The sequence below is a fragment of the Equus przewalskii genome, chromosome 3 (assembly GCF_037783145.1).
Source record: "Equus przewalskii isolate Varuska chromosome 3, EquPr2, whole genome shotgun sequence".
NCBI classification, from domain to species: domain Eukaryota; kingdom Metazoa; phylum Chordata; class Mammalia; order Perissodactyla; family Equidae; genus Equus; species Equus przewalskii.
This window is the reverse complement of record NC_091833.1, coordinates 50720353-50735495: the sequence shown is the minus strand read 5'-3', so window position 1 is coordinate 50735495 and position 15143 is coordinate 50720353. Positions and strand designations below refer to the sequence as shown.

Sequence of the window (15143 nt, the reverse complement as noted above, 5' to 3'; positions counted from 1 at the left end):
GTGTCTCTATGTGAACTTCACGATGATGAGGCAGATGATGAATATTGAATATCTAGCTGGTGTGACTGACACACTGCTCTCTTGAGCATCTCTACTAGGAATTAGGAAAGTTCTTCGTATTTCACCGTCATCCATATTACTTAACAGAAAGAGAAGAGACATATTTAGATAGTGATGAGATGGGAGAGAAAGGAATAAAAACAGAAGTGGTGGGGAGCAATGCAGTAGAGAGTTTGGAAAAGGTAAGACTCAAAAGAGTGCAGAAGGACGGGGAAAGAAGAAATGATTGACAGCATAGAGGCATAAAAAGACAAAGACTCCATCTATAAACCTAGCAGTTGTTCATACACTTTACTCTGGTTACATCTTTGTGTATATCCAGGTCCAACCATATTTGTTCAAGTTTTGTTTTCCCTGTTGTATGATCCAAAATAACCATAGGAATAAGACCTTTATTCTTTTCCTATTTTTTTTTCTTCTTATGTTGAAACACACATTAGGCTTCTGTAATAACATTAGCCTCAGCCTTGAATTAGCAACTAGGAATCAGGAGTATATTTATTTAACCTGTTTTACTGATTTACGCAGCTTAAAGAGCTTCAAAATAGAACCTGGACAGAGAACTGTCATTTAGCATTAGCAGATGTGAAATAAATTTTTAATCCAGAGTCAGAAGGTAGCTCGGATCTCAATCAAGAGCAGACATGAATATTTGTAAAGCATTTTCTGTTTGTGGCACAAACTTACTGTATTGACATTGAAGTGTATTTGAAAATAGTCTTGCTTCCTTGTCTTTGTAGTAATCCTCCTTCCCCTCTACCACTGGATGTGACCCCTGGGCAGAGTTGTCAACCCCAATCAGAATCTGCTTCCACTAATTCAATGGATAAATATCACATATATCACATTTCTGAGCCAACTAGACAAGAAAGCTTGACATCTTTGAAAAATGACTTGGAAAACCACCTTGAAGACTTTGAACTGGTAGGTTATTTCCTCTGTATTAAGAAAATTCCAATATTTTCTCCAGTAAGATGTAGTTGCACACAGTTTCCCTTTAGGGGAAAGGCTGTCTTTTAGAGGAACTTCATATCCAAGTCAGGTAAATAGATAATATATCTGCTATGTTTGTCTGCTAAGAATTAGGGAAAAAGACTTGGGTACAAATCCTGACCAGACCACTGACTTGCTGCAGTTTGGCAGATGCCTGTGGACAAATTACTTAATTCTTCTAAGTCTTAGTAGTTTTGGCTAGAAACTGGGACTAGTAACCTCATAGGATTGTGGTGAGGATTAGATGAAATGACATGTGTAGGGTACCCAATACAGTACCTGTTATTTCCCAAATTCTGAGGGGTTACCTGTTTAATTTTTAATCAAGTTTGAATGTAATTTCTTTCTCCTCTGCATTTTCCTTTGTGCCAAATGGAATCCTTTACGTTATACGAATAGCCCTAGAACTTCTAAACCTAAGAATTCAGTTTGGAAGCCAAATTTCCAGGAATAATATCCTGTACATTCGTTGAAAGTCAGCCTTTTTCAATGCTAGTTTTATTATCCAAGTAATAGGTATTTATTATAGGAAAATTAGAAAACAAAGAAAAAGAAGATTAAAACCACCTATAATCTCAACACCCAAAAACTGTAAACATTTTGCAGTTAATCTTTCCAGATACTTTGTTTGCCTGTAAGTGTGTATGTGTGTGTCTCTGTGTGTGTGTGTGTGTGTGTGTAGCGTCTATATCTTCAGTTTCATTCTCAGCAGTAGAGTGAAAACAATCTTTGATAATGTCCTTAGAAATCTGTCATTACCCCTATAAGCTGTAGGCAGCCTTTATGTCTCAGTTGAACTCTTAAAGAAATGTTTTTACACAACTAAATACATGAAGTTGTGATACTTAATCACCCAAAGACTTCATGTTTTTACCCCCCAAAAATCTTTCTTTTGTGGCTCTTGCCACCAAGATCGTTGTTTAGAAATTTATGAAGAATTTTTCTAAACCTTCCCTTCAAAATGTATTCTTTGATCATCAAAATATAACCACTAATATGTCCTGGTTTATCGTGAAAATACAAGAATTGAAGCCTGAGTAAGTTCTGTTTCAGCTATCTATAGACAGACACGTAATGTTGTATTTAAACCCAGCTTTTACATGGGGGGCGTTCTGTCTAGAGTTGGATAGACCTGGCTTCTCCATTTGAGCGAGGTAAGTAACCTTTTAAGTTTTGGGTTCCTCCTCTGTTATTCAATGGAAATAATAGTCATCCTTCTGTTTGTCTGTAGGGCAAAATAGACAACCTAAAGGAATCACTGTTTTCTTCCCTTAGGAAGTAGAACTCCTCATTACCCTAATTAAATCAGAAAAAGGAAGCCTGGGTTTTACAGTAACCAAAGGCAGTCAGAGTATTGGTTGTTATGTTCATGATGTCATTCAAGATCCAGCCAAAAGTGATGGAAGGCTAAAACCTGGGGACCGGCTGATAAAGGTGAGACTTTTAGTGGAATGGGTTTGTGGCATGTCACCAAAGAGCAAGCCAGGCTGGAGAAGGAAGAACAAGAAGGTTGAGTTAATATAACGCTCTGTTTCTCTGCTTGGTTTATGTTTTGCTTCTCCACCTCTTAAGAGTAAAGGCCTTTATATAGTTAACCGTTTGGGAAATGTTTAAAGTTCCCTTTTTAATTTGGAAGTCTCTCAAATCTCAGTTAAAGCATTAGACAAGCTATCTTGAGTCTCAGAGACAGAAAGTTTCTGAAGTTACTATGAAGATAGATTTCCTATATCGGCAACATAATGATGATTTGTTAGGTATCTTACGTTATTATTTCACTTATTAATTGATCATTGTGCTTATGATTTCCACAATAAAGAGAATTACCAGTAACTTAGAGACCACACTTTTTTGTGACTCTCTTAATGGCTGATATATATTATATAAAAAGTTAAAGAGATTACTGTATTTTCTTGGCAACTTCTCTAGTTCCAAAAATTGTAACCCTACTTTGCCGCTTTCTCATTTTTGTAGGTTAATGATACAGATGTTACAAATATGACTCACACAGATGCAGTGAATCTGCTTCGAGCTGCACCCAAGACAGTCAGATTAGTTCTTGGACGAGTTCTAGAATTACCCAGAATGCCAGTGCTGCCTCATTTGCTCCCTGACATTACATTAACGTGCAACAAAGAGGAGTTAGGTAATGCAAATTCAAGCTTCATGCAGTGTGATTTTCTTGGCTACATTAAAAGTAAGTACTCTTAAGACTAAGGAAACAAATATTTTCTGTTCCCTGAAGGTTTTTCCTTATCTGGAGGTCACGACAGCCTTCATCAGGTGGTCTATATTAGTGACATCAATCCGACATCAGGGGCCGCCATCGAGGGTAATCTCCAACTATTAGACATTATCCACTATGTGAATGGAGTCAGCACACAAGGAATGACCTTGGAAGAAGCCAAGAGAGCATTAGACATGTCACTTCCTTCAGTGGTGCTGAAAGCAACAAGGTACTCTGCAATTATTTGTGGGTTTTATTTGTGTGTGCACATGCATTTTGGGCCGTCGGTGATGCTTATGTTCTCTTAAAAAGATATTCCTGAATTAGTAATTCACAGACTAAACTGGCAGAAGTTGATAAAGCTAGAACAGACTTCCTGATGGACAAGAGATTCTGAGAGCACTTGACCTGGATTAACGTTTGGATACATGTTTGCAGCTATTAAAGGGTGGTTACCACGGTTGTCAGTTAGGAGGTTTGCAGTTGCAAGTAACAGAGAATACAACTCGACTTGGTTTAAACAAGAAAGGGAATTTACTGGCTTAGAGGATTAAAAAGTCCAAAGATAAGCTAGTCATCAGGTGATGTCTGATCAGGGCACTGGCTCCATTTCTTTGCTGTTTTCGGTTATTCTCTCCTCTGTGAATGTTTTTCCTTCGTGATAGTCAGCTGGCTGTGTCAGTTCATGCCTCACACCTGCGTACCACACCACCCAGAGCAGTCTTCAGACAAAAGTCTCACCAGTCACCATGGGAACACGAGGGCTGTGAGCTGATGGCCTTAGACCTAAGTTAAGGCCAGTCCCTAAATTGAGGCAAAGGGATAAGACTGTGGTGGGGCCTCAGCCAGTCCTGGCCCATTCCCAGAGCTGGAACAGAATTAGTCCTACCCAAACCTCATGTCTACAACCAGTGAAGCAGGGAATTACCACACCCACCAAACCTTATTACAATTTCACATTATAAGAAACACTAATAGCAACTTTTCTTTCACTTAATAATGGAAATAAATGTAAAATATGTATTAGTTTCTAATTACTACAGATATAGTGGCTTAAAACAGCACTGGTTTGTTAATAGTTCTGGAGATCAGAAATACAAAATGCGTCTCAGTGGGCTAAAAATCCACGTGTTGGCAGGGCTGCATTCCTTCTCTAGGCTCTGGGAGAAAATTCATTTCCTTGCCTTTTCCCCCTTCTAGAGACTGCCCGTATTCCTTGGCCCACGGCCCCTTCCATCTTCAGAACCAGCAATCACAGAACTCTCCACTTCTGTCATCACGTCTCTTTCTCGACTCTGACTCTCCTGCCTCCCTCTTTCACTTACAAGGACCCCTGTGCTTACATCGGGCGCAGCCAGACAAGCCAAGATAATCTCCTCCTCTCTAGATCCTTACCTTACTCACATCTGCAAAATCCCTTTTGCCACGTGAGGTAACATGTTCACAGGTTCCGAGGGTTAGAATGCAGACATCTTTTGGGGGCCGTTATTCTACCTGCCACAATGGATGTAAATCCAGGCTTTCTAGATTACAGACGTTTGTTATTTTGGGAAACTTCACATTTGTATCTAATACATGGTGAGCTTTACGTAGGTGTCTTTCAAAATATAGGAACTATTAATTAAATCATTTGATTATCAAGTTATTTGTTCCTTCTAAACCTTTAAGTTAGATTGTCTACTTTTTTCCTTGAACATCAAAATTGGATTGGCGTACAGTTATTTTCATAGGTGTAGCTGAATGTTGATTAGCCGGGGAGGAAAGTGTTCAAACAAACTGGAAAATATTTTTGTGCAAATTAGCATCTCTCCTAATCGTAGATCTAGCTGAATTTTTGCCTTAAAATCAGAAGAGCACCCTCTGCCCTAGCCCTGAAATCGCTTTCCTTTGTCTTTCCACTTTTATCTCGGCTGTCGTCACTAAAGGTATAGCAGTGGCAGTCACCATTGCTTTCCCCTTCGTCCCTCTTCCAGCTCTCTCGCCACTGTTGTCCATATCTACCCTCTTTAAAGTCCACAGGCAGCAATAATGAAGGCAGGTGTGCTTGTTGTAATTATCTGTACGTCAACAACTGTAAACGGTCTGTGATTTTACCCTGCTTGCAAGCTAATAAGCTAGCCAGTTATTGTTTCATGGGTGCTCATAGAAGATATAAAACTCCCAGATCAGACACAAAATACTTGATGACTAGTGACACCTACAGCAGCCTGGGCATGGTATTGGTGTCAGTTCCACGTCCTCTGAGTCCCATGGAGGTGACACAGTGGGCCTAGTGGATTCACGCACGTGCTGTGGGTTGTGTTACAAGAGAAGAATACTCTAAGAAGAGCCTGGGCACCCACTCCTTTACGGCAGCCTATGAGAAGCCTGCTTTTTGTTTCAGAGGAGAGATTACATCATCCCTCAAGCTTGCACACTGCAACATAGCCTTAGAATTGGCCCAGGTAAAAAGCAGTCAGGGCCTTGCAATTCTGGGGTACCCAGGAAGAATATACAGGGATACTGAGGGCCTGTGGCAAATTGCTTCTCCCAACGCCATATACTTTAGGCAACCGCCCTTTTCTCTCAGGTATTAGCAACAATAGAATTGCTTCCTAATCCTCTATTTCCAAAGCTCTGTCCTTTTGGCTGTTTTTCACATTGGGTGGTACCATTCTTAGAATCCTCTGAATATACAGTCATACACCGCATAACGATGTTTCAGTCAACGACGGACCGCATGTGCAATGGTGTCCCCATAAGATTAGTACCATATAGCCTAGGTGTGTGGTAGGCTATACCATCTAGATTTGTGTAAGTACACTCTACGATGTTTACACAATGGCGAAATTGCCTAAGGACACATTTCTCAGAACGTATCTTCATCATTAAGCAATGCGTGACTATACATATTTTGTCTAAATTTTCACTTTAAATAATTTAAAAGAAAAACATGTATCAAGGCCTTTGGATATATAAAACTCAGTGATCTATGGTTTCCAAGTTATGTTATCTTTGAAGTATCCCCTGAGTGACAGTGAACTAAGTTATTACACCATGAGTATTACCAGTGTTTTAAATGACAGGGAAAATATGGTGATGGGTTGAACTGAAACCCAAAGAAAGATTATGTAAAGAAGTGAGTCTTAATCTTTTTTGGGTCAAGAATATCTTCCTCTAGAAATAACATAGATAAAGACTCATAAAATTTTGTCTACAGCTTCAGGGGGTGCCCATGCAAAATGAAACTCCTAAGGCTAAGTAGTTAACAGATGGTTTGAAGGAAATTTAAACAAACATCTTAAATAATTTGCACTTGCCTTTTCTTTCTGTTACAACACAGAGATGGTCATCCAGTGTTCCCAAGTTCCAGGAGGTCTGCTGTTTCAACTCCGAAGTCAACCCAAGCCAATGGTACGAATACATTCATTTTATGACACAAGTAGTTATGGAGAGGTAACTATTTTTTTCCCCAAAAGCAAGTTTGGAAACTATCATTAAAATGTTTTTATTGCTCTATCAGAGTGTTTACAGGGTCTCTGTAAGTGAAAAAATTACATTTAAATAAAAGCATCTCTAAAATTCAGTGTATAATGGGAAATAGTAGAGCAGCGTGGACCCTGGGATTTGGAGCCAGATAGACCTGAGTTTCTGCGTCCTGTGTGATGGTAGCAAGTTACTTGATGCATATCTAAGCCTCTATTTCCTACCAGTAAAATAAGAACGTTATTAATATCTACTTTGTAAGATTATAATGAGGCATAAATACAAATTAATTCATGTGAAACACTTATCACAGTGATTGTCACATAATAATTTATTCAGTCAGTCATTGAATTTCTTCTCTGTGGCAGGCACTGTTCTGGGCATTGTGAATATGACAATGAGTAAACAAAAAGTGTCTTCTTACATCCAGCATAATAGTAGAAATTATAGTATTAGTAGTTGCAGCAGCAGTTAATGTTAATTTAATGCATATTCTGTGCTAAGCATTCTTGTAAGTGCTTTAGTCCTCACAACAACAGCCCTGTGAGACTAGAGTTACTATTATCCTCCTTTTATAGAAGGGGAAACTGAGGCACAGAGAAGTTTGATAGCTTGCCCAAGCTCACAGAGTTGATAAATGGTAGAATCAGAACTTGATCCTAGAATGTCTGACTCCATGCTGTCATTTACATATTCAGGCTCAGTAAATGTAGCTTTTAGTGCTAGTATTAATATAATAAGAAGAATGTTGGGCACAGGGGAATGTGGTTGAAAGTGGTGTTTTTGTAATGTAAATCCAGTACTTCGTACATAACCAGACTTTTAGGTTATCAGGCAGTGGTATCTAAATACCAAAAGCAGCTGAAAGAAATCTCACTATTGCAGTTTCAGTTTGATTATCTTCTAAAAGCTAAAGCACATCTGTTACTGTCCTTCTCTATTGTTGGCTTGAGTGCCTTGAGTGTCCTGCTTGCTGCTCTCTCCTGGTTCCAGTTCATGTTAGAGTCAGACCATGTCACACAGAATAATCAGGAGAGCATTTTTCTAGTGACCTCTGGGAGGACTCTTGTTTATAACTTTCAAAGCTAGAGGGAGTAGCTGTGCCTTGCCCCTAGTGTAGAAACTGCCTAGTGATCCGTCTTTACCGGATTCTTGGACTTAACTCCCATAGAACTAATTTCTTTATGAGTTCTGACAATCATGTAGTATCAATAATAGGAACTCTCTTATAGGGATGGGAATGTAAAATGGTACAACCAGTTTGAAAATTTCTTAAAAATTTAAACATATACCACCATATGTTCCAGCCATTTCCACTCCTATTTGTTTACTCAAGAGAAAGGAGAGCATATATACATACACAAAAGCGTGTACAATAATGTTTTTAGGGGCCAGCCCAGTGGCACAGCGGTTAAGTGCGCACGTTCTGCTTCTCGGCGGCCTGGAGTTCGCCACTTGGCACCACTTGGCAAAAGCCATGCTGTGGTAGGCATCCCACATATAAAATAGAGGAAGATAGGCAGTGTAGTATACTATTCCAGTGTGATTTTTTTTTGAACTAGTGGTTGATTATTGGTATACTTTCTCATTACTTTTCCTAAGAGTTTAACAATGAATTATATTTCCTGAAAGTAATATTAAATGGCATTCTTGGGCTTTTTGTAATATCATCCACATAATTATAGAAATTTATCCCTGAAAATTCTATCCCAACCTTCATCTTTCTAAGTGGAATTATTCTTAGGTCATTCTCAAATAGAAGTCCTTGCATACACTTACCTCTATTTCTTTTTTTTTTCTTCTCCTTTCTTTCTGTTTAACTTTTCTAAACTCTACCATATCTGTCAAATCTCTTGAAAACATAATTTAATGAGTCAAATTACTTTCAAATTGTTTTCACTGTAAGACAGTCTCACTTTAATGTATGTATTGATTTTTTGTTCTAATGGCTAAGAATAAAAATAAACATTTGTTTTAGACATGCATTAAAAGTCCTTTCTAGGGGCCAGCCCAGTGGTGCAGCACTTAAGTGCGCACGTTCCACTTCAGCAGCCCGGGGTTCGCCGGTTCGGATCCCGGGTACCAACATGACACTGCTCAGAAGGCCATGCTGTGGTAGGCATCCCACGTATAAAGTAGAGAAAGATGGGCACGGATGTTAGCTCAGGGCCAGGCTTCCTCAGCAAAAGGAGGAGGATTGGCAGCAGATGTTAGCTCAGGGCTAATCTTCCTCAAAAAAAAAAGTCCTTTCCAGTTGTATTCATAACTTATTTTACTGTGTTAAATTGATTGCCTTTATGAAATGGGATAAAAGTCTTGCTCTCTTCCCTTAAATAGTGAAGTGAATATAGTTCAGCACCTGTAATGTCTCTTCCCTCCGGTTGGGATAATTTATATTCAATATCCCACACTAGAACTTTTCAGCCCAAAATGAGCTTTTATGCACACTATTTTAAGAAATTGGCTTTTTCCTTGGAATAATCCCTTCTCCAATATTTGATTCTGTCCAGTTGGTTTTGAATCACTTTGTGATACACCTCTCTTAGTGTACTAATGCAATAAGAACATGCACAGCAGTGTGGGTTTGCTTGCGTTATTGTGATGTCCCTGTTGTGGTTCTGACTGGCTCATCCCTTGCTTTCGGTGTTGTTCCTTTTAGGTCATCACACGGTGGAGCCTTGTGGCAAGACTGCCCTCACTCCTAATAATTCATTCTCTAAGGTAAATAACCGGCTGCTTTCTGCATGTCATACGTCCTTATCTATGGCTTGTTTATGTCTTGAACAAAACTGTTTTCACATTTAAATATTTGCCCTTTTAGATGCGTGTATTGATAGTGGGAATATATTTTAGTGCACTAAAAGGCCTGCCCAAGTAAAACACCCAACGTAAAGCCCCACACAAGTAACTCTCCATCATTTGGCACCTACTCAGCTCTTAAATAAGCTAATTACTTACGTAGATAGCCTTAGTGCTGGGATTTTTTATTAATGTGCACAATTCTCTTGATTGTCTCTTAGATACCCAGAAGAGAAGAAAGTAATTGAAAGTGAAATTGGTCCTTTGGGTTAAGGTTGACCAGCAGTGACTGTCAAATGACAGCTCTCTGCTACTAGTGAGGAAAAACAGTAGCAGCAAAAGAAATAGGTTTACTTGCGTTTTGACATGTCAAAAGTGCTTTACCACATAATAATTTGAAAGAACCTACATCATGTAAGATTAGGGCAGAGAAATCTGGGGGTGACGTAACAAAAGTGTTTTAATGCGTAGCTACATTCCACGTCAGGCTCTCTTTAAGGCTACATGCATGCCCGTTTGTTTGGCTAACCGTTCTTTTTATGATTTTCTTTTGGCCTGTAATGTACATTCTAGAATGATCACAGCTAGATCTCCATGTTGTGGAATCATTTCATCTCCCACACATCCCATACAGTCCATTCTGAACCTCACTATTTGAATGTCTTCCCATGTAAAATCCAGAGCTGAGGCATTGCTGTCCTAGTAACCTGAAAATCTTACCGTCTCAGCAAGGTTTCTGGACATGAGCTGCGTTTAGTCTAGGAGGAGAAAATGAATGTAGTGACCAGAAGCCCAACATTCTGTGCCTTTCAGTTCACTACATTAATTCAAACTTGTGACGTGGTTTATTTAGCAAGTCCTGAAAAGATACTGCAGCAGAAGAATTCCAAGGCAGAAATGATCAGGACAGGAAAATAAAACTTTGTTGGTATTTGTATGTTTGTGGATTGAGATTCGGCAGCACTTGCTGTTCTCTGTTTATTCATAAGGTCTCCAGTTTCAGAGAGCTGGAGCAACTGAATTTTCATATATTTCTAGTGTTAGTCATACGGTATAGTGCTTATTTTCAGCATGTTGTTGAAAGGGAGACAGGTTTCTGTTTCTGTTTAAATTAACATAAAACCCTAGAAACTAGGACTTTGTTTTCATGGTTGCAAACATTTTTTGTTAGAGTTAAAATCTTCCAGGAAGTCTCTCAGACAACATTCTGTCCTTGAATCCTAATGTCTGCACTATGAATTTCTCATGAAAATTGAAGTGTCACAGTCCAGCGACACTGTTTAACATTCTGTAACCACTCTTTCGAAGAAATAATATTTTGGAGAAATAACGGATTTGGATCCTGGGCGCGGACCTACATACCTCTCATCCAGCCATGCTGTGGCAGCGTCCCACATAGAAAATAGAGGAATGTTGGCACAGATGTTAGCTCAAGGACAATCTTCCTCACCAAAAAAAGAAAGAAAAGAAAAAGTAAAATCTTCAGAGTAAATCACTTTTATTTGTATAAAATTATTTTAATTTATTCTAATCATTTAATTTTGCATTTTTGCCCAAATCGTTTTTCTTTTAATAGGCTATGCATCATGAAGTGCTTTATAATTTTACTATTAAATTATAAAATTACATTCTATTTAATAATTACTTTATAGTTAGGAACTCATTGTTATTTTTCTTAAATTGAGATGAAATTTAGACTAGATTTGAAAATCTTCATACCTAACAGTTGATCAGGTCCCTGTACTGGAGTCTATGTCCGTGTAACAGCTTCACAAATACTTAAAAGATTGATTTTTTTTTTTTCTTTTCCCTCAACTTCTAAATTTAGTAATCCCATTAAACTTTTCTAAAAAGCTCTATGGAAGACAAGTCACATAAAATATGCCTCAAAAATGAGGTTTCTGCAGTCAAATAAGGTTAGGAAATACTATATAACAGATTTCTCTTTTGGCAACTCAGAATTTACATTAGCGTTGTGATAATTCTTGGAATAAAAGTATTGATTTAATGTTGTGTAATCTAGTGTTTCCAGACGTGTTTGATGACAGAAAGTTTCATCCCCTTTGCACTTTTCATTGCGCTGATATTTCCTAGAAACACTGATCTAAGGTGGGGAGATAGGAAATGGATTTCATGCTAAGGAGGAAGGGGAGAAGGACAGAGAGGAGCACTGTGCAGACGCTCCCTAATCCTGGAAGTTAGTAAAATAGGAAACTAATGATTTGCTTTGAATTTATGTTTTAGGTTAATGGGGAAGAAATAATTGAAGTTTTGTGCGCTGAAGTAAAAAGCTCTACTTATCAGATGAAGGGATCAGCAAATTTGAGTCTCTCCAAAGATGATTTTCCAGATCAGTCATCCAGTTACTCTAAATGCCCTAATAATTCAGGTAATAAAGAAATCTTAGGTATCTTCTCTATGTGCCTTATATGTTCCTATGGCTTTAAAAGGGAAGATTATTGTTCCAGAAATAAAAGAACAATGTAATATTAATTATTGTTGACTGTATTACTGTACATATGTCTAGTATTCCTTCTCATCTCTAAGTTTAAAACTATTTTTAGATGATTGAAAAGATAGCTGTTTTGCTTGGTAATGTTCTTGTATTCTTTGAAGCAGCAATTCACAGGCTACCAAATAATTTAGAAGATTTTTCTTGGGTATGTTTGGACTGCTCTGTTAGATCCTTAATCTTTGTAACATAGTCTCTTTAGTTGAATTTCTTTCATGAGTTAATAATTTGGGATTAATTTAAGAAAATAAGCTTTAAACTATTAATGTCTTTTGGAAAGGTGTATCACAGGCATTGGTTTTGGCTTATTTTTGTCCGTTACATCTGTGTGGTGTTGTGTCCTAGCAGCCAGAGCAGTTCTAGAAGTAACAACAATGAGGTCCTGTCAGCATAATCTGCTTTCCAGTCATGGCTGCTTTTCAAAGTAGATGCTTAAAATTTGAAAGAGCTAGTATATTCTGTTTGACACATTGTCTCTTTCTCATATCAATATTTTTAAGTAAAACTCCATGTAAATTACTGTTTTTCAAGAATCTGATATACAAGAAGATGACATTTGTGATGATCCTCAAGAAGCTGAAGTCATCCAGTCTCTGCTGGATGTCGTGGATGAGGAAGCCCAGAACCTTTTAAACCAGAATAGTGGAGCAGGAGATGCCTGTGCTCCAGGTAGATGAACCACAATGAATACATTGATACACTAAGGAGAACAGGAAGGCCTCTAGGGAGCATTTTAATTCCTGTTGGCCTGTTCATTTCTCTCCCAGGTGCATTGAAAGCCAATGAGAAGTTATCTGAAGAGAGAACAGAAGATACAGACTGTGATGGTTCACCTTTACCTCAAGATTTTATGGAGGTAAGGATACCTAAATAAACACTGTACTATATCTTGTTAGAATTATATATCTCCTCACTTAAAACTTCCTTTCTCTGCTGAGGTCTTACCTCTGCCTACCTCCCAATTCCCCTCCTAGACGTGAGGTAAAGAAAATATCCCCGTGGCTGGTTAGTAACCTCAGTAAGAGCTAGAACGGATGTCATTTACTCATTTTAGAGAAAGAACTTACCTTTACATCTCTTTTGGTGAAGGTGTCCATTCAGGAAAAGAAGATAACAAAAAAATCTTGATTTTTTTTTTTTAATCTTTAGTTATTTTTACACCAAATAAAAGTTGAGAATTCCAAGATCCCATTCCAGTTAATACCTAACCTAGGTAGAAAACTTGATTTTTATCCTTGAATGCTCCCTCCTGCCCCTCATGGGTCCTTGGTCTTAATTATCATGGAAACATCTAGTTTTTCCAATTATTCCATGGATTTTGCTGCGATTCCTCTGAGATTTTAGTTGAAATTTGTTTTAAAAGACTTGGACAACTGACTGATTCCTAATAGACTAGAATAGTTGGATTCAAACTAATAAGAATAAGGTGTACAGGAATTAGTGCTCAATATATATTATATAAATGTATTGAAATCTTAAAAAAAAAAAAACCGGAGGTTAGAATCACCGAGATCATTTCCTGTTTTACTAAAAAATTACATTTAGAGGGAAAAGAAGGGAATTTTACTTATTACATTTAAAAGTCATTTTATCCTGGTAAAAGAATTATTACTCAAGTTTCCTCAAACAAAAAAAAAGGAAAGTTTAAAAAAAGTATTGATAGACTTTTCAAATTCTTATTTAAGACTTTAAGATTTTGGATCTTCTGGGACATCAAGCTAAGAAAAAGCATGAAAAGGTGGATAAATTATATGTAAGGCTGCTCAAACTAGGCATCATCCTATTTCTATAAATCTGGTCTGGCTCAGTATTGTAGGATAATTTCCCTCACAATTGTTACTCTTCCTACTGAACATATTCAAAATTGTCAAAACCAAGCTGGTTTGGATTCTTACAGTAGTTACCAGGCACGTACCCACACACAATCTCATATACATGTGATTATGTTCATTAAACATTTAAAAATAATGTGTATAAATACAAGGAAACTTACATCCATTGACTGTGTGTGTCTTAGTCTAAAAAATGATTACACAAATATCGAGTATCTCAAACTGTATCATACTGTAGTGGTTTTGCTTAAGATGTTCTTTCGTACTATCAGAATATTAATAATTATAAGGACAATAAGCTCTTTGAACAAGATTTTCTGAACATTTTAAGTCATACTAACTTTAATTATATTTTTCTTAATAATAATATTTAAAGTGCCTCTTGTATGTTCTGAAGTCTCTTTTAACTAAGAAAATAAAAATCTTTAATCTCCATCTTTAAAATGTTATATCCAATACCTTTTCTTTAAAAAAAACCTTGTTAACATAATGTAGATTCTCATTTATACTAAGCTATAATAGCAAAAGTTTATACCAGACAAATTCATTCAAGTTGCTTTTTTGTTGTTTTGATTATGAAAATACTACATCCTCATTGTAAAAAATCACTTCCGACAGAATCATCTAAAAATGCAGGTTCCTTTTTTGACCCGTCCCCCATCTTCACCTGAGGTAGCTATTGTTAACATTTTAGTTTTTGCCCTTCCATCATGCTTATGAAAACGTAGGATTTATATACAGTCATGTGCCGCATAGCAGCGTTTTGGTCAACAATGGACCACGTACACAGTGGTGGCCCCGTCAGATTAGTACCATACGGCCTAGGTGTGGAGTAGCCCATATTATCTAAGTTTGTATTGTACACTCTGTGATGTTCACACGACGAAACTGCCTTATGACACATTTCTCAGAATGTATCCCTGTCATTAAGGGACACATGGCTATACTTATGTAATTTTTTTTAGTATAAATTTTATCACATGGTTCTAAATTTGGTTCTCACTTTACAATTGATCATTACCCTCTTTCCACATGAGTGCATAAAAATCTGCCTGAAACTTTTTAGGCCCTCCTGTTATTCTATTGCATAGATATACCATGATTTATTAAATTGGCTATCTACTGAATTTTAAACTTCTTACTATAAACCACAGTGCAACCATGATCCCTATTTCTCTATACTGTAAACTCTCAGGCCTCCCTGACAGAATTGATTTTACAAAATGTAAATGATTTGTCTGCTCTGACCACTTCTCCA

The 15143-nt window shown here is 37.4% G+C and overlaps 1 protein-coding gene across 41 annotated transcripts in view; it reads left to right on the top strand.

The window, feature by feature from the left end:
- The window catches only part of PTPN13 (protein tyrosine phosphatase non-receptor type 13), a 201180-nt gene that overhangs the window by 167456 nt on the left and 18581 nt on the right, over positions 1-15143 (top strand). For all 41 annotated transcript variants that reach the window (XM_070614385.1, XM_070614412.1, XM_070614411.1 and 38 more), the window contains 9 exons: positions 801-984; positions 2329-2487; positions 3025-3196; positions 3296-3506; positions 6600-6670; positions 9402-9463; positions 11786-11930; positions 12585-12722; positions 12821-12909. In XM_070614385.1, coding sequence (XP_070470486.1) covers positions 801-984; positions 2329-2487; positions 3025-3196; positions 3296-3506; positions 6600-6670; positions 9402-9463; positions 11786-11930; positions 12585-12722; positions 12821-12909 — 1231 coding nt within the window. The remainder of the gene's footprint in view (positions 1-800; positions 985-2328; positions 2488-3024; positions 3197-3295; positions 3507-6599; positions 6671-9401; positions 9464-11785; positions 11931-12584; positions 12723-12820; positions 12910-15143) is intronic.